Source organism: Glycine max, chromosome 17 (genome assembly GCF_000004515.6).
Source record: "Glycine max cultivar Williams 82 chromosome 17, Glycine_max_v4.0, whole genome shotgun sequence".
Lineage (NCBI taxonomy): Eukaryota > Viridiplantae > Streptophyta > Magnoliopsida > Fabales > Fabaceae > Glycine > Glycine max.
The window spans coordinates 37,579,273-37,598,297 of record NC_038253.2 but is presented as its reverse complement, the minus strand read 5'-3'; the positions used below and the strand labels follow the sequence as shown (position 1 = coordinate 37,598,297).

The 19,025-nt window shown below is 30.8% G+C and overlaps 2 protein-coding genes, 1 long non-coding RNA gene and 1 pseudogene across 3 annotated transcripts; 2 read left to right on the top strand and 2 right to left on the bottom strand.

Moving 5' to 3' along the window:
* Positions 1–1,008: 1,008 nt before the first annotated feature.
* On the top strand, positions 1,009–4,276 carry LOC100793136 (AAA-ATPase At3g50940-like; annotated as a pseudogene).
* A 4,676-nt stretch (positions 4,277–8,952) lies between these two features.
* On the bottom strand, positions 8,953–10,051 carry LOC100305787 (uncharacterized). The gene is made up of 2 exons (NM_001249738.2): positions 9,819–10,051; positions 8,953–9,406 (listed from the first exon to the last, which is right to left on the bottom strand). Exons 1-2 carry the CDS (start codon positions 9,994–9,996, stop codon positions 9,033–9,035), a joined length of 552 nt encoding a protein of 183 aa, NP_001236667.2. The 5' UTR covers positions 9,997–10,051; the 3' UTR covers positions 8,953–9,032.
* A 2,436-nt stretch (positions 10,052–12,487) lies between these two features.
* Positions 12,488–13,052, top strand: LOC106796717 (uncharacterized). Its single transcript, XR_001385691.3, has one exon. It is a non-coding gene; the product is annotated as an uncharacterized lncRNA (long non-coding RNA).
* A 1,749-nt stretch (positions 13,053–14,801) lies between these two features.
* On the bottom strand, positions 14,802–19,025 carry LOC100810506 (transmembrane 9 superfamily member 8). The gene is made up of 7 exons (XM_003550200.5): positions 18,803–19,025; positions 17,436–17,600; positions 17,245–17,354; positions 17,050–17,155; positions 16,855–16,967; positions 16,600–16,753; positions 14,802–16,284 (listed from the first exon to the last, which is right to left on the bottom strand). The coding sequence occupies exons 1-7, from the start codon at positions 18,908–18,910 to the stop codon at positions 15,127–15,129; spliced, it is 1,914 nt and encodes a 637-aa protein (XP_003550248.1). The 5' UTR covers positions 18,911–19,025; the 3' UTR covers positions 14,802–15,126.

Below are 19,025 nucleotides of genomic sequence, written 5' to 3'. Positions count from 1 at the left end.
AATTCTTTTTCTAAAATAAATTTAATTTTTAGCAATTAAATGATTTTTAAAAAAAATATTCATGCAGATAATAGGACAATCAATATTTAAAATATGACGTTTGAAATTGATCACAATAATAAAAATTGTTAATTTTTTAAAAATGAAGACAAAATATTTCAATTAAAAAATTAAAAACTTTTTTAAAGTGAAAAATAAAATATCTTAATTAAAAAAATAAGAGAACTAAAGTACATATTTAAAAATATATTAAAATGAAAATTATATTTTAATCAATTAAATTATAATAATTTAATTTAATATTATTTATTTTATTTTTATTTTATTTATCTCCAATCAAATTATGTCTATTTCTTATGTACTTCTTTTCTACCTATATTTCTCTCTGTTTCCTTTTTTCCTACTAATCATAGATGAATTGACATGCTTTTGGTCCATTTTGAGTTTCCCTTATTGCTAACCAACATTGTCGTAAGTTCAGACTAATTTCTTTCTTCCTTTTTTATATGATTAACTACTTAACTTTATTGAATGTGATGATGATGTTTTAGTGTAAGTTTTTTATTCGTGAAGTTTTGTGAAATTTGGAAAATGGATGCAGGCGATTTCCATTGATTTTTGGTTCTAGGGTTGGGAAATTAAATTTAGTCTAAAAAATACTAAATAATAATTACTTTGACTTTCCTACTTGTGACAGATGGGGACATGTGGTGAGAAAATGAATTAAGTGCAGAGGAAGTTTCAGCTCACATCTATTAATCAATAAAAATAATCTCCTTTAATTTTATAAATTATAATTTGAATAGTTGAAGTTTTTTATTTAGACATTTTAAATATTTTTTATCATTTATAAAAGTAGCATTTTACACATTAGTTTTCACAACTAAAAAATATCTGTATCAATAAAAATATTTATTTTGTTATGAAATTTAACTATATAAAAATATTTAAGATATATCCACTTTTTCTTTCATTTTATTTCTACTTTTTTTTCTTTTTTCAATTTCTCCTTTCATCCTTTGTTACATTAGTTATTATATTTATCATTTATTCTCTTTTATTTAATTTTTTCTTTTTATCTCTTTTCTTTCCTACCACCAAAAATAGAGTGCACCATTATAATTGCTCACTAAAATGCGAAGCTAGATCAATAGCTTGAGGTGGAAGGATTGAAATCAATATAAATGAACATTATTGGGTTTGAGATAATGTCATCATCCATCCTTGACTCCTAACTATTTTGCATTTGAGTCCATGAGATCATCATACATGCAGAAAAACCTTTCTTCCTCTTTTCCCTCAGCATCATCATCATCATGGTTTGAGGTGTATGCTGCCATCTCCACATTCATGATGCTCCTAAGAACATCACTCAATGATCTCATACCGCGCCAAATTCGATCCTTCGTTATCTCAAAGCTAAAGAGTTTCTTCTCAGAGAGACAATTGCAACACAACCATGAGGTCTCACTTCATATCAACCAGTTTTGGGATCGCCAAACGAACCAACTCTTCCAAGCTGCCCAAGAGTATCTCCCTGATAGGATAACACACTCTTACAGATCCCTCAAAGTTGGCAAACTAATGCAGCATAAGAACATTGTAGTGGCCTTGGATGGAAAGCAAGAGGTGGTGGATCAATTTGAAGACATCAAACTTTTAGAGTAACCAAATCAATAAATTATAGTAACCAAATTCAGTGACCAAAAATTATGAATAAACCACCCTTTTGGTGCCTGGAATTGTTACAACGATGTCACTTTAGTCCTTGAAATTTAGGAATTTGTAAATAAGTTTATGATATTTCTGATGTTTAATTAAGTTTTTGAATTCTGATTTTAATTTCTAAACATGTTAATAACTTGATTAAGTCTTTTTTTTTATAATTTTAAACTAATGTAATTGATAAATTATACTTTTAGAGACTTGGATTTCCGTTGTTGCAAGGACTAATATGAGAACATTACACATTTTCAGGGTTATGGGAGTAGTAACTATAACGTATAAGAGAGGTGTTAGCGTAGTATTTTTAAAATATTTAAGAAGTTAGAAGTAACAAATAAAAGAAATAAGAAAATTGTGTAATCTTACAAAACTTAAAAGAAGTGTAAGTATAATTGATTCTATTAAAAATTTCTAAATGAAAAACTTAAACTCTTCAAATTATATATTACTATATAATTTATAATATAGATGTAGATTATTTTTATTATTGATGAATAGAAGATCTGAGTTTGGTTCGCTGAAACTTCCTCTTTACTTATTTCATTTTCTCACATGTCCCCATCTTTTCCACAAGTAGGAAAGTCAACACAATCATTATTTAATATTTTTTAGACTAAATTTTACTTCCCAGCCCTAGAACCAGAATCAATATATATATATATATATATTAAAAAAAAAGATAAGATTATTCTACTTCTATAACTAATTTTAATTTTTAATTCTTAGGTGGAAGTTGGTTGAAAGTTCCAAGGAGGATTCTGATCATCATCCAAAGTCAAACGAGAAGCATTCACTTACACTAACCTTTGATGAGAAGCACAGAGAAAAAATAATGAACAAGTACATTCCACATGTTCTAAGCACTTACCAAGCCATGCAGGTAGCAAAAAGGACCATCAAGATCCATTCCATGGGGGGTGGTAGTAGGCACTGCTGGCAGAAGAGTGAGTTAACACATCCAGCCTCATTCAACACACTTGCATTGGATTTTCAGCAAAAGCATGCCATAATTGATGATTTGGATAGGTTTTTGAGAAGAAAAGAGTTGTATAAGAAAGTTGGTAAGCCTTGGAAACGTGGCTACCTCTTGTATGGGCCTCCTGGGACAGGAAAATCTAGCCTTGTTGCAGCTATGGCTAACTATTTGAAGTTTGATGTGTATGATTTGGAGCTAAGTTCTTTGTGTTCTAGCTCGGGCATCATGCGTGCCTTGAGGGACACGTCTAACCGTTCCATTGCTGTGATTGAAGACATAGATTGCAACAGGAGAGGTGTTAGATCGATCAACAACAAAGGAATCAGATGAAGAGTCAGACTATGAACACAAGCCTGTCAAGGTTTGTTTTCTATAGTAAAACTTTCATCTCCTTTACTTCTTGCTTATCCACTTAGTCTAATACTAACATAAACACTTAATAGTACTTTTGGTTATCTTATTATTATTTTTTTATCGATAAATATTAGTTGTTAATTTATTAATTTATATTGATAGAAAAATTTGAACCCACAATTTATCTTTCTATCTTTTTATTTTTTTCCGTCAAGTGAATCTTATATCTCCTTATTATTATTAAGACACAGTTTAAATGCTAGTAAATAAAACAGTTTTAGTTTTTACTTTTTACAAATTTAATCTTCCTATTATTTTATTTGTATAATTCTTGTTCATATTAATTTGACATTCTCATATTTAAGGTAATTGCTAACATGTCATTCTTTTGTATTGTCATATAATCACATCCTCTATCTTAATGTGATACTTTTCTATAATGTTGTCGGCATAAATGTTAAATATTAAATGTCAAATTAACATATAAATAAAAATTGGACAATTAAAATAATAAAGGAGTAAATATGTAAAAAAAAATAGGGATTAAAATTAAATTTTAATTATAAAATTATATACAATTAAATCTAACGTGAATTTAAATAAATTTTAATCAATAATAAAAAATATGTAACAAAATATGTTGCTAACATTTTTTTTTTGCTTAATTATACAGATAAAATATAATAGAGGTAAAATATGTGTTACTTTGTAATTGATCTTCATAAACATTCAAGTAATTACAATGCTTCCTCAAAATCATTGCATAGGTTAACACAAAGAAGTTTACTTTATCGGGTCTTCTTAACTACATGGATGGTTTATGGTTTAGTGGTGGAGAGGAGCGAATTATAATCTTCACTACTAACCACAGAGAAAGAATTGACCCTGCATTGCTACGCCCTGGACGTATGGACATGCACATCCACTTGTCCTTCCTCAAAGGCATGGCATTTCAAGCCCTTGCTTCCAATTATTTAGGCATTGAAGGATATCATCCACTCTTTGAACAAATCAAAGAGCTATTGGAGAAAATAGAAGTCACACCTGCAGTAGTGGCAGAACAACTAATGAGAAATGAAGATCCTGATGTTGCTTTGGAAGCACTTGTTAAATTTCTCAAAGAAATGGACAAGGAAAAAGCATGCATTTAGATTTATGAATGAGACTGGAAACTCATGCTGCATGTTTAAAGCCTTCTCAAATGTATCGCCAGTGGAATAAGACTCAAAATACAAATGAATAATGCTCTTTGCTTTTTATAATATGTATATATGTGGAATTGTGGTACAACTTCAATGCATAAAAAGTTGTGAAGTTATGAAATTTGTAATAGTTTTAAGTCCATAAAATATGTACTGTTTGAAGGGGAATCTTTATATTTTACATTTTATTAAATAGTTAAAAATGATATTACAATTAGAAACAACCTACAATAACAATAATAATATATTTGGTTGAGTGAAAATATGTTTGATGTTTGTGTGTCTACCATACTCGTTCATCTTTTTTCCCGTAATTTGTTCGTTAAAATGCTGCAATCATAGACTTGTAATAATCGTGTTAAAACGTGCAGTGAGTGGTGAAAACGTGTTACCCCAATTTTGTTGAATATTGATGATTTTTAGTCGTTTGCAATTTAACATATGACATAAGGAAAAATTCATGAAACTTTTAAAAGTGAGAGGTAACTGTGTTCTCACAATTTATATAACTGTTACCCCAACTCTTCTAGTGTTGTGTGACCAGAGGTGGTAAAATCTATTCTATCGATCTGAATCTGTTCAGTAAAATATAAATTTTGAATTTTAATTGAATATAAACTATTTTTTAGTTTGATTTTGATTTTGATTTTTATGAAATCTAAAGTTGAATTTTGATTAAATTATGACTTGATTCAGAGTTAGTCAAAAAAATAAAATAAAAAATAAAAACTTGATTAAAAAGAAATTTGGACTAGTATTTTAATTTATAATATTTTTTTGTCTAAACATAAAATTGTTATAAGATTCTTTTTTTTTTCATTTAGGAAAGGATAATCAATCCCAAATTATCCTTTCATAAAATGAAAGGTGATTGATGATATTTTTAAAATGTCAAAAGAAATGGTCTATAACTTAAAGACTCAAATTGAGGTAAAGACTAATATTTGGTCTATTATGTACCATAATTTTTAACCATTGGATGAATCTTATTATTATAGGTTTTCCTTTCATTTTGAATTTTCTTTCTCACACTCTCCATTGCCTTCGATTTGAAGATAACCAAACCTTTCGTCAGTGGCCTCAATCTGAAAAGCATGTGAAAAGTCATCACCCTGAAGCAACACAATGTGAAAGGCTCTCACTAGCAGCACCCCACATATCACCTACATAAAGGAAGTGTTCCAGGATCTCGCTCGTGACCACACTGACAATAGAACCTGATCCTCGGATCTCGGTGATTTCATTTTCAAATCTAAACTAAGGGTGTGGAGTGTGTTAGTGACAAGTTTCTCGTAGGTGTTGTCGTTGAGGTAGGTTGGATATGCGATCTTGTTTTCATTAGAACCTCATCGGCATTTTCATCGTTTTTGCCGCCTTGGTAGGTTTGGACAATCCAAGCTTGAAAGAAATGATATTTCTTCGAATAGTTTTGGAATGGTAAATCCAACTTCCACGCAGATCTACTTTTTTAGCAAATAACATTTTTAGAGAAGAAGATGTTTCAAATTGCTTTAGGTTGTTACTCCTAAAGGTGTTGTTTAACTTTAGCTTTGGTTGCAAATGGGTCAGTAATTTAATATGCATAATTTGGCACAAATATTATTTTGGCTTTTAATTCTATTGTTGAATAATTTATGGTTCAGTCCAAGACATGAGGATCAAATTCTATCTTCAGTGTGGTCACGAGCAAGATCCTGGAACAATTCCTCTATGTAAGTGATATGCGTGGTGTTGCCAATGAAAACCTTTTGCATCGTTTTGCTTCATGGTGATGACTCTTCACACGCTTTTCAGATTAAGGCTATTGACGAAAGGTCTAGTCGTCATCGAATCGGATGCAGTTGAGAGTAAGAAAGAAAATTAAAAATAAAATGTTGCCACCAGAAATTGCCTCCGACAACAGAGAACAATGGTCAAAATATGAAGGATTGATGATTCAGTGTAGAAAGACCTATACTAACAAGATTCCTCTAATGGTTAAAAATCATGGTACATAATGGATTACATATTAAGTGATCCTGCCTCAAGCACACATAAGTCCCAAATTAGAGAGTGAGTTGTAACCAAATATAATCTTATGAGTAATTACTAATTATATATAAACAACCTCTATCCTCTCAAACTGTTAACAATCCCCATGGTGGATTCATTTGGACAATTAAAAATGTTATACTGTGACCAAGGTATTATTCCATGGCTTATATAGGAGTTTGTGAGAGTTTAATTGCATCATTTTCATAATCCTATACTTTAAAGTAGCACTATGGAGTCAAAATATAGATTGTGTGAGATTTGAATGTGGAAGTAGAAAAAGTTCAATATTTGATATGCATTTGCAACCAGTCATTAAGTTCTAACAAAAATTGGTAAAATAGTTTCCTCAGTGATTGCAACTAGAGTTTCTTTCCCTGTATATTTGGAGATTCTTCTATAATTCACAACTTAGCATCAATAATGTGACTGAAGAGAAGATGGTTCCTGGTATTTGTATAGGTTAAATTAATTTTTTGGTCCTCTAGTTTTTTTCGGGTTCAATTTGGTCCTTCTGTCTAAATTGTAAGAAATCACATTTTGTGGCGGTTAAAAACCGTCATTAAGTGATTTTAAACTACTACAAAATACATATTTTCCAAAAATAAAATTAATTAATTTTCAAAAATTAGGGGACCAAATTGAATCAAAAAAATTAGGGAACCAAATTGAATCGATTTTAAATATTAAAGGATCAAATTGAATTCAAAATAAATTAGAAGACCAAATTGAACCTAAATAATAAATTAGAAGACTAAAAAACTAATTTAACCTATTTGTATATGAAGAGCCCCTATTCCCTACCTGGTCTTGAAGCAAATTGGGTATGTTTGTCACTTTTAAGTGTAGTTAGTTTGTCTATGCTTCTGAAGAAAAGCAAAATGTAACAGAATTAATTTATTTGTCTATTTTTATTTTTTATTCATGAGTTATCCCAGCCTTCATTTGATCTTGTATTGATACACCATTAAACCACAATAAACAAAATATGTGAATTTATTACAGAAAAAAAAATACAATTTTAAGAATTCATCCAAGCCTCTTTCTTTGATGATAAGCCAGGTGAAATTTGAGTAATTCACACTCTACATTCTCATATATCCTTACTATGAATCTTTTATGTCTTTAGTTGTGTGAGAATATCAATAAATCATTGTAATTAGGGATGCACTCCTGAATAAGTGGATGTGCTCTCCTGATGTAATATGACAGCAAAATAGTAAATGCACGGAACAAGCAGCTTATTGGTTTAAGTGATGCTCCATGTGTTTTCTTATTTTATTTGATACTAATATGTTTCGCTTGTGTGCTTAATCCTGTTCAATTTGAAGAATCTGAGTCAAAACTCAAAAAGTGTATGATTCTGGGATGTGAAATGTTGATGTTTGTGGTTTTAGGAAAAATTAAAAATCAGTCCGGCACTATAAGCATGATACTAATGAACTCAGTTATATTTTCACGATGCATCCTCAAGATTGAAGTCTTTATAGGTAGGAACCTGGCTGCTTATGATTGAACTCGTGATTGTGTTGATACTTTGATCAACTGTCCTGTAGACAAGCATATTTGTTCATTGGATGGACATAGGGTCAGGCTAGATATTGAACTTGAAATAGAAAGAAAGGCTGAAAAGCTCTGCATTGAAAATTTGATATGTGATTGAATGTTAAAGTCTGTGTCTGCTCCTAATAGAATCCTGAATCTTTGATCTGGCATGAAGCCTACTCCAAAGTTTAAGGTTCTTTCAGTTTTAAGCAAGGAAAATTGTCAATTTGTAACGAAGAGAACAACCAACCAACACATAAACCCTTACTTAGTCTAGCCATTACCTATTTAATACCTTGTATAAATGTTTATCTTTTTATTCTGCCTGTGATATGCTTTGGAATTTTATTTTTGCAGTATATGTAAGTTACATGGAACTGTGTTCATTGGAGAGGTTCTATTGCTGCTTCTCCATGCATCTGAATAACTTTCTTATCAATTCTTGGCGACACTTACTCCCATCCATTACTGTCCTTCTATTTCAATGGCAAGTGGTGGGGAAACTAGGCCTTCTTGACATTTGTGTTTTAACCAGTTATCTTTTGTCCTTCTATCTTTTGTAACAGACATTTGTGGGGAAACTACGCGCTTTCAAATATGTATTTATTATTTTGGGGCTTAAAATTTTGGATGTTGTTTGAGTCCACTTAAGTTTGCATATTTAAATATGATGTTTTTTAACATTTTTTTGGTAAAGCTTTTTTTCAAAATGTCACAATAAAAAGAGAGACTGGAGTTTTAACTAAGTTTCCAAAATTTCAAAATGTCAGCGTATTTGCCAGACAATGAAAATGAGACTCCATCCAAGTTCTTTTTTTTTATTTCTGTTTTTAAAATTCACAACTTTTTTCCAAAATGATAATTAATGCAAGAAACGGAGGAAGTACCTAAAAAAAATCCAGTCAGTAAAGGAGAAATTGCAAAATATCGTGAAACAATCAATAATTTTGTCAAAAAATGATGCTCTTTTATCTCTGAGCAGGAAAAATCCATAATCTGTGTTAGCTTTGTGCAATATTCCATCCATATAATTTTAGAAGACACAACAAGAACTTGTAAACGGGGCAAAGGCCAGAACATAGATAATATATATTATAAAAATGAATCAAATCATATTTTTTCCTACAAAAAATAACACCACAGACAATCACCTCACTGTGACAGTCTCATACACCAAGTTAAACAACACTAACACCAATTCACATAAAAAAAACCCACATAGCAATCATTCCCATAGCCACCATCAAAATTCCCCCATTCAAAGCATTGGCAGTGCTAGTGGGAGCAACAGCAGGACCTTCAAACTCAGCAGAAGCAGAAGGAGCTGGTGAAGGTGCAGCAAAACCAGTGAACCTTGTTCCTCTCCTTGGAGTCAAAACCACCACAACAAGCTTCTGACCCTTCTCACAGTGACCCTTTGCACCACTGATGAAGTAGAATGGCCCTGGATGCTCAAGCTGAACCTTTGTGGTATCATCATTGTACTCCTTTATGGGGTTTGAGATGCTGCAATTCACATAGTTCTCTTTGCTCACTTGCAACACTGAGTCTTTTCCACCATCATATTTCCAAACTGGGGCCAAAAAAATTGAGGAATGTGTCGTTTTATTAGGAATTATTCATATTACAAAACTTAGACACAATATTATCAGTTCCTTTTCTTAAAAAAGTGATATATATATATATATATATATATATATATATATATATATATATATATATATATATATATATATAAAGATCTTTTAAAAATAATTACTTTTTTTAAAAAAAATCTTTTAAAAATAATTACTGAATCATTCAACATCAAAAATCATTTTTTTAAAATCTGTAAAGATCAAATTTTAAAAAAAAATCCGCAACAAACAGGCTCTTATATACACATTTAAATTTTAATTGAGAATTTTGTGCTTAAAACATATCAAAATAAAATTTTCATCTAGATTTAAAAAATAATTAAAGATTGGGAAATAAAGTTACCATACCAAGATAGTCTCCAACTTGGAAACGAGACTTTTCTGCCCATTGGTTGAGTGAATCTGATTCAGAGGCTGAAACCTTCCATGCATCAGTCTTACCTCCAACCAAAATTTCCTTAGCTACAGAGAAGCCAAAGAGAAGAAAAAGGATCCAAAGAGCTGAAGCTTTTGAATAACCAGCCATAATTTCTTATAATTTTCCTTTGTGTCTCAGAGTAGAGAGAGAGGAAGAGAATAAGAAAAAATGACACTGAAGTGAGTGAGTGAATACTGGTGTGGTGTTTGTGTGTTGTATTTATGGTAGTGAGAAGAGAAACTAGCCGTTTAGTGACATTGGGAATAGGGGTGTATGGAACATGATGTGGCGGCCACTAAGTTTTGTTTTCTTTTGTTGTTGCGTATTTGGCCTTGTTGGAATAGTAACGGTCAAAAAATTAAACGTGAGTACGGTGATAAATGGAAATATTAATTTGCAAAATTTGAAAATTAATTGCAAGTTTTGTTTTGTTATCTGTGCATTATGTAGTATACGTTATGTTTTGAGAGGTAAAGTGCCATAAATATCTTTCATCCATATCTTAAATTTTGTATGTTTGAAAGAGTTTATATAAAGGACGAAATGTATTACAAATATATACACTTAAAAAAAATATCAAGCATAAGCTAAAACAAAAATAGTAAAAAGTATAATATTGATTAATAACTTATTATTGTTTATTTTAACTTATGTATTAATCAATATTGTACGTTTTACTATGTTTGTTTTAATTTATATTTATTTTCTTATTTTTTAAATATTTATTATAATATTATGTTTACAACAATTAAATAAAAGAGAAAAAATAAATATTAAATTATATTTAAATAAATAATCATTTTTGTGAATGTGCATTATATTGATAAATTGTTTCTGAATTTGTCATGTAAGTTTTTTTTTTTCATCATCATATTTATGGATAAAAATTAATGGATGAATAAATTTATCGTTTTTTTTTTTACTTTCAGAGAACTAAAATTTTAATTTTTATATTTTAGAAATGAATTTATTGTATTTTATACATTGAGAAACAAAGATATTATTTATTCTTCGAAAATGTTAGAAACGGATGCCCTCCGTGGCATACGAATTGGTTTTGTACGAATATGCTGTCACATCTTTGTGAAATTGAACAGAGACAAATCAGAAAATGGAGGATTTAAACGTTGCATTCTGTTTCTGTTTTCAGTGTTTCTCGAAACGTTTTAATTTTTGAATTTGGCCGTGCGAATCCTAGCTTTTTTATTGATAACTATTAGTTCTAGATTTTTTTTCCTATTTAAACTATGTTTGTATGTGTATCCGATGATCATGAGAGAGACTTGCAAGAAATATAACTTTAATATATGTTCAGTGCACAAATAAAATAGAGTTAAATAATTTTCTAATTTTGTTTTTTATCTTTAATATTTTTTTAAGAAAATTTGATTTCTAATAATTTTTTCTATAGTTTGTGTCCTTGAATTTGTTTAGATAATGGTTTAAAAAGTTAAATAAAATGATTTAAATAATATTTTAGGAAAAAAAGCAAAATAAAAATTAATAAAGGACCAAAAAGTTTTAAAAGTTATTTAAAATTAAAAAATTATTAAGACTAAAAGATATATTTAAATCAATGAAATATTATTTGTTTATACGTTTTTTATTATTATAAAAATGGTTTTCGTCCCCTACTTAAACCCATCACAAATAAACATGATATGATGATAAAATAAGAGACAATATATATATATATATATATATATATATATATATATATATATATATATATATATATATATATATATATATATATATATATATATTATTTTTGCTTATTTTTTAATATATTTTAATTTTTAAATTTAGTGGATGAACCCACTTAATTCACCAACTCACCATCAAGTAAGCTAGTTATGTAATTGGTTCAAATTTTTTAAAGAAAATTTCAACATGAGTTTTTAGGGATTAAAATTGACCGTAAGAGGATCCAAACACACTAGGTTTAGGTTAGATTTATGGTGAAAAATAATTAAATTTTTTTATGGTGAATGCAAAATAATAAATTAGTCCTACTTTTTATGATATCGCCATAAACTTAAAAAATAAAATTAATTCTTAACGTTATACAAAGTTCAAACACATTATAGGTTAGGTCATTTTTACACCTCAAACTTGGATTTGGCTTTAGCTCCCCCGTAGTCATGTCTATACATTTCTTCTACTTATACAGAACATCTTTGCTTTCCAAATAATTTAATACTTCTTCTCAAATGCTTTAAAGAAGTATAAAAATAAAAATGATGTAAAAACAAATAATATAACAATCTCCCTCTGGTGCATGTCAGCCAAAAGATCACTTCCCAACAAAAATCACACATATCTGATTTAAAATTCATTTCAAATATTATTAGCATATGATGTGTATAAATAATTTCCCAATTGAAAAAATGGTAGCAGTAGCATGATGTGTGCGACAACCAGCTTGAATTTTTCAATTTGCTGAACTACACCTGTTCACTTCAAAGACACGTAGCCACCACGTGTCCTAAAGACATCAAAGTTGGGTTGTTACGTGGCTCAACAACATTTCATGGTTCATATGAGTCACAGTGGTAATTAAGTAGTAACAACAAAACTCTATCATAATAATAATAACAACAATAATAATTGATAAAAATATACCTCAAAAACACAATAATAATGATATTTTCACATATATAGAGAAGAAGAGGGAAAGGGTTCTGAAGGAAAAGAAGAGTTTCAGAAAATGGATCCACAAAAAGCACAAGCAGAAGCCTCAAAGAGACCACCAGGTCATGGTGCCACTGAAGTGCTTCATCAGAGAAAATCACTTCCTTTCAACTTCACAACAATGACTATAGCTGGTTTGGTTATTACAGCTGCTGTGGGATACACTGTCTTATATGTGAAGAAGAAGCCTGAAGCTAGTGCTAAGGATGTAGCAAAGGTTACTCTTGGAGTTGCGAATCCTGAAGAGACTCACCCTAAGAGATAGATAATATATTATTAGCTTTATCATATAGTAGTATACAACTTTTGAGTTCAAGGGCAGGGTCAATGACTACTCTTTGTTCTTTTTTTTTAATTTCATTTTATATAGTTTTTTTCTTTGTGTGGGTTTTAAATTTTATTCATAGCAGGTTTGTGACAGTCATACAATTTCACGATGCTAAATGAAACCATAATGCCTTGTTCTACTACATACATATGTTAGTAAGATCGATGTTATTAATTTCTCGCCATGGAAGAGAAGATTTTTTGGTTTTGTTTCCATCTTAATTTGCACAATTTTTTCTATTTTATTTTTAAAATTATCAAATACTATAAGATAGATCGAATTAGTGTTTCATTTTGTCCTAACACGGTTATTGATAATCTTTAAAGAATTCTTGATCGGGATTAACTTTACGAAGTTTCATTTCAGTCCTGCCATTTCCATACCTATCAAATTCGATAAACAAGTTCCAAAATTTATCTCGTTATAAAATAATAAAATAATATACAATTTTTAATAATTTATTATGGATAAATCGTAAGGGAAATTTCAATTTTGTTCCTTGTTTTTTTTTTTCGAGAGTTGATCAGTAATATGTAAATTCAAGATAACGCGCTTAATCCATTACCTTGCATTGTACTTTATTCGCTGCCTAAACGCTTCTTTTGCTACATTAAGCAACTTTTTGATACTCAAAAGAGTTGCTTAGAAATTAAAATTCCTTTACTTTTCTTTTATTATATCTTCATTTGATACTTAGTTCGCAACCTAAGCAACTTCTGTGACACTCGAGAGAGTTTGTTAGAAATTCACATTCTTTCACTTTCCTCATACATTTCTTTAATATTTTGTTCTTTTCAGCACAAACATTGTACATCTCTTCTTGCCTGCTAAAAACTAACACAAATACATAGATATAAGGTTGGTTGAATTATTAAGGAAGAGGAAAATGAGAGAAAGTTTACAGTTTTGATCATTCCTACGAAAAAAAACAAATTAATAATTAATAATTATTGATAAAAATAATAGGATGAAAGCATTGACAACTGACCAATACATTTACTGCCTGAGTTGCTTTGGAAATTTTCGATTAGAACAAACAATCTAAAACAGGGAACACAATAAGGGGCCCTGATAAAATGTCGCCGTTCTCACAATTCCATTCTGATAAAGAATTTTGCTTAACACCTTGAATTATTTATTTAATGTGAAAAAATATCAGTTCAGCTCGTAATTAGGCTCAAAATAAATCTTTATTTTTAGCTCGCCTTAATTTAAAATTATAATTATTTTACAATTTTTATTTATTTATTTTATGCTAAAATAAATCAATATAAAATTAATAAAAAATTAACGATATCAAAATATATGTATATGTTAAATTTATAAATATTGTACATGTTTTTATTTATTCTTTTCACACAAAAAAAATTAAATTAACTAAAAATAATTATTGAAATTTAATAATATAAAATATTTAATATTTATTTCTATAAATAGAACTAAATATAAATAAATAAATTAGTGGATAAATCAAGTTTAATTAATCAATTAAATCTATAGATACGTCTAGATATAAATAAATAAAATTATATATTAAACTTGTTCAACTTTAAACTCAAATTTAATTCATTCCATTCATGAATCAAATTCAACAAATCAATCTATAGATACATCTAGATATAAATAGATAAAATTATATATTAAATTTGTTCATAAATCAAATGAGTCAAGTTATATATAGTTTATTTAACTTTAAACTCAAGTTCAATTCATGAATCAAATTCAACTTCAACAAATCAATTGGGAAACTGAGTCTCAAACTATGTTGAAATTCATTCGGTTCATTATCGGCATAAAGAGTAACCAAAGAAAAGACAGAAAAACATACGGGTCCGAATAATAACAAGATTAAAGAAAGAGGTACAACAGATGGTCATGAGTGCGAACTACGTTGTTGAAATATCATATTTATTACACCGCTAATAATAAAAAATCATTTGAGAAGGAGCCAACTTGTAATTCTCCGACAGTAACACAGGAAACAACAGCCAAGTTAGACTGCAGGGTACACCTTAAAAACCTATACTTCGATAACTCAGGCAAGTAAAAGATATTGAAACAAAAGAATAACAGTGTCGTCACAATTCAAAATTGTATAGAATAAGGTTACATCTGATTCCGAACATGACAGTACCTGAATTTCAAAATCCTTACACAAACCGGTCTTCATCCTTTCAGAAGTGTAGTAGATTAATCCAAACCAGTGGTTGCTATAACTAATCAATCTTGACTGAAGAGTAGATGAGCCTTGTGAACCAAAAGCACGCATAAAATCCAATGGTTCCGGTTACGACAAAGAAGGCGTAGGATGCTATGAGCATGTAACCAAAGTATAGTAACCCAGATACCAACTTTGTGATTTCAAGCTTGGTGAAGAAGTAGAATGTTGCGTAAAGAAAAAGGTATAGGGCAGAAGAGCCAGATGTGAGGTATGATCGCCACCACCACAAGTAATCCTCACTGCACAACTGGAAGTAGCAAAGCACAATGGTGATTTCAGCACAAGTGACGATGAGGATGACGAAGACCAAGAAGAGGAAACCGAAGATGTAGTAAAACTGATTCAACCAGATTGAAGTAAGGATAAAGAAAAGCTCGATGAAAACAGCTCCAAATGGAAGGATTCCTCCTATCAGAACTGAAAAGACTGGATTCATGTACCATGCCTGCTCAGGGATCTGCCTTGGAATTTTGTTTGTCTTCACAGGATTCTCAATTGCAGGCTTCTTAAAACCAACATAGGCACCAACGAAAACAAGTGGAACCGAGATCCCAAACCATAAAAAGATCAGGGCAAACATTGTTCCAAATGGCACAGCTCCAGATGATTTTTGTCCCCATATGAGAGCATTTAATACAAAGAAAATGGCAGAAACGATTGCGGGGAACATGATTGCAGTTCTGAGGGCAATACTCTTCCACTCTGTTCCTTTGAACATTTTATATATGCGGGCAGAGGCATAACCAGCAAAAATCCCCATGAAAACAAAAAGCAAGAGCATGGCTGTCATTAGCCCGCCTCGGTTTGAAGGAGAAAGGAACCCCAGGACAGCAAACAGCATTGTTACTAGAATCATCCCAAAAAACTGAACACCAGTTCCAACATAAACACACAGCAAATCTGAGTTATTTGGTGGCCTAAAAACATCACCATGGACAAGCTTCCAACCAGTCTCTTCTTGGGCTTCTTCTTGGGTCTCTAACTCATTGTACTTTGAAATATCACGGTAAAGTGTACGCAGCATTATCATTGCTACCATTCCTGAGAGGAAGAGAACAATCATCAATGAGTTCACAATTGAGAACCAGTGAATTTGGTCATCACTCATCAGCAAATAGGCATCCCATCTTGAAGCCCACTTCACATCACTCTCCTGAATGTAGGCAAAGGTAAAAGCAGGTCAAAGAAGATGACAAAGATGAGAATAAGAGGAGGAAGAGGAAGATGACTCCACTTGGATGGAAGAAACAATAAAGAAATTAAGTTATGAGAAGGCACAAAAAAAATAAAAATATATTAAACTAGACAAACTGCCAATTAACTCGAGGAATTTTTTCTACTTGGTCATAATTCATAAATACTCTATACTCAGACCATATTTTTAACTAATTGGCTTTTATGTCCACCAATAGCCATCCATGAGTACGAAAGAAAGTATAAATGTAATATTTAATCAAGATAACCTCACCTGGAAATCAACATCATATGTGAAGATAATTTCCTGGTTCTCTTCAACCTCTTGAGGACTGTTGGAATTGACAACTGTGTGTTTAGCATGAGGGTCACAGGTTGTCAAACGGGTGGTCTTTTCATCCCACTTCCCTTCAAATTCATGTTTAACACTGCACAGCAACATTCGTATTTGGAAAATCACTATTGCATACAAACCACATCTGTTAAATGGAACAACTTAACAGAACAAAGCAAGCACAAAAATACTGACCTGAATGCCTTAACTTCAAAGCCCACAATTCTAGCAGATTCAGTAAGTGTATCTCTATGATACTTGACAGTAAAAGCCAAATGGTTGTGAATAAAATACTTCTCCTCCTTGCTCTGTGTATTTCAACAAAGTAAGCACAAGAAAACATGTGGCATTCACAACAATAAACATTGTCCAATAAAATAAAGAGCATACCCCACTATACAGCCCTTTGAGTCCAACATGGAAACCGAGTTGATAAACAGTAGAGTCTGCATCCATCCGTTTTATGGGAACAACCAGAGGAAGGTTATCAAGGATCCTGCAAGTAAAAGGTAGGTCCACTATAAGATATCAAGATTGCAGCAGAAAAGTGGCATGAAAATATATGGCAATGACTGAATGCCATACATGTTCACTCGATATTCATCATCAATCTTCTCCTTGAACTCTTTTGCAGTTTTGGCATCAAGTTTAAGCTTACACACAATATTGCACATTTGTGGTTCACGCATTTTAAACTGCATATATGTCAGAGCAAATAAGTTGATTAGCATAACATAATTAACAACACAAGAATTAAAATTTCATATAAAACATACCACATAACGAGAATTTTCAATGCGATCACCACGAAGCACTTCTCCAAGATTTTCAGCACTATCCACTATTTTATTTGGTGGACAATAAGGAAGAGAATAATATGTATAAGGAAGCTGGGTCTTCGTTGAAGTCAATTTGTTTACTTTTACTTGCAGTGGATCTCCCTACACCATATAAATAGAATAGTCAGTAAAGAAATAGATCTATGCAAGTATTCTGGATATTCATTATTATTAAATGGGGCATCAAAAGACATGCAAAGTAGCATTATTATCAAATGTGGATGTCCAATTGTTCGTAAAGAAACAAATAGAAAAGAAATATAACAAGAAACAACAAAATGAAAGAAAAAAGTATATTCTTAGCACATGCACAAGTACAACAGTAGGCAACAAAAGGTGGTAGAGTTTAGGCATAAGAAAATCTAAATATCCATCTGCTAAGAAACAAAGAGGTCACGTTAGAAAATCTAATTACAAGCTAGGAAGCATGGATACAACATGGGACACAAACAAATTTGCCACAACATGGAGATAAGACAAATTCTAAAAATCATTAGACATGACACGGTTATAATACATTGTGTAAATTTAATCTAAAATTAACATAAAACAAAAATTTTAAATCAGAAGAAAGAGTCATGTTTTAAAATAAAAAATGAGTAAAAGTCATCGTAGCCATAACAAATTGCAAAAACTTTACTAATTATTGTGGAATTCCAATTAGTATCAGTGTAAAACTTTAATAAACAAAAGTATAAAAGAAAAAAGTATAGCATTGCAACTAAGAGCATATTTTTTTTGTCAGCGCAGCTGATAACAGCATTTGAAGTGTACATTGAGTGTCTAAGTGTCTAACATGTTATGTATAAACATCCAGGTCAAATTGACATTATCACAGTTGAGCTTAAATTCAACCAACCGCCAACGTTAAACTATTCGAACAAGAAAGTTTAACATTATCACAGTAACTAAAGCGGATCAAATCATCGAAATGCGTCACAAATCACATCACCGAAGTATCTAAATCTCTCCACCGACACCAAATCAAAGTGAAATTAACACAAATAGCAACGACAACAACACTTCTACGTATTAAATGCACTGCAACAATAATCTCCAGATACCAATACCGTAACTCTTGCTACATTATCACTTAAAAAAATGCAAAAAATAACCGCAAATCACAACTTCCATAACGTAACAATGCAAAACAAATATAGAATCAGTCATATTCATCTCAGATCTCAGATTCGAACACACAGATCGAGCGATTAAGGAGAAAATAAACGAGAAAATTTAAAGAACGGAAAATCTAAGAAAACACATTCGCGTGAAATGGAAATGGAAATGGAAATGGAGCGAACCTTCTGGAAGTCCTGTGGAGCGACGCCGGGGAGGTAGAAGCAGAGAGCGCCATGGATGAAGAGCGAGAGAAGGATCGCAGAGAACGCGAGGGATCTCCAAAACGCCATGGCGTTTGAGATTGAAACGACAATGAACGATAGATAGAGAGATCTGTGTGTGAGTGTGATGTCTTTCGAATTATGTTCGTTGAGACCAGAGAGTGATATAATATAATGAAGAACG

What these genes read in the sequence shown, in the direction of transcription:
- LOC100305787 (NM_001249738.2), bottom strand. Translation starts at nt 9,996, where the DNA reads ATGGCTGGTTATTCAAAAGCTTCAGCTCTTTGGATCCTTTTTCTTCTC. An exon ending in CCAAGTTGGAGACTATCTTG is followed by an intron (nt 9,407 to 9,818) that starts GTATGGTAACTT and finishes TTTTGGCCCCAG; the next exon opens with TTTGGAAATATGATGGTGGA.
- LOC100810506 (XM_003550200.5), bottom strand. Translation starts at nt 18,910, where the DNA reads ATGGCGTTTTGGAGATCCCTCGCGTTCTCTGCGATCCTTCTCTCGCTC. An exon ending in TCAAAGGGCTGTATAGTGGG is followed by an intron (nt 16,968 to 17,049) that starts GTATGCTCTTTA and finishes TGAAATACACAG; the next exon opens with AGCAAGGAGGAGAAGTATTT. An exon ending in TTTGAAGTTAAGGCATTCAG is followed by an intron (nt 16,754 to 16,854) that starts GTCAGTATTTTT and finishes GTTGCTGTGCAG; the next exon opens with TGTTAAACATGAATTTGAAG.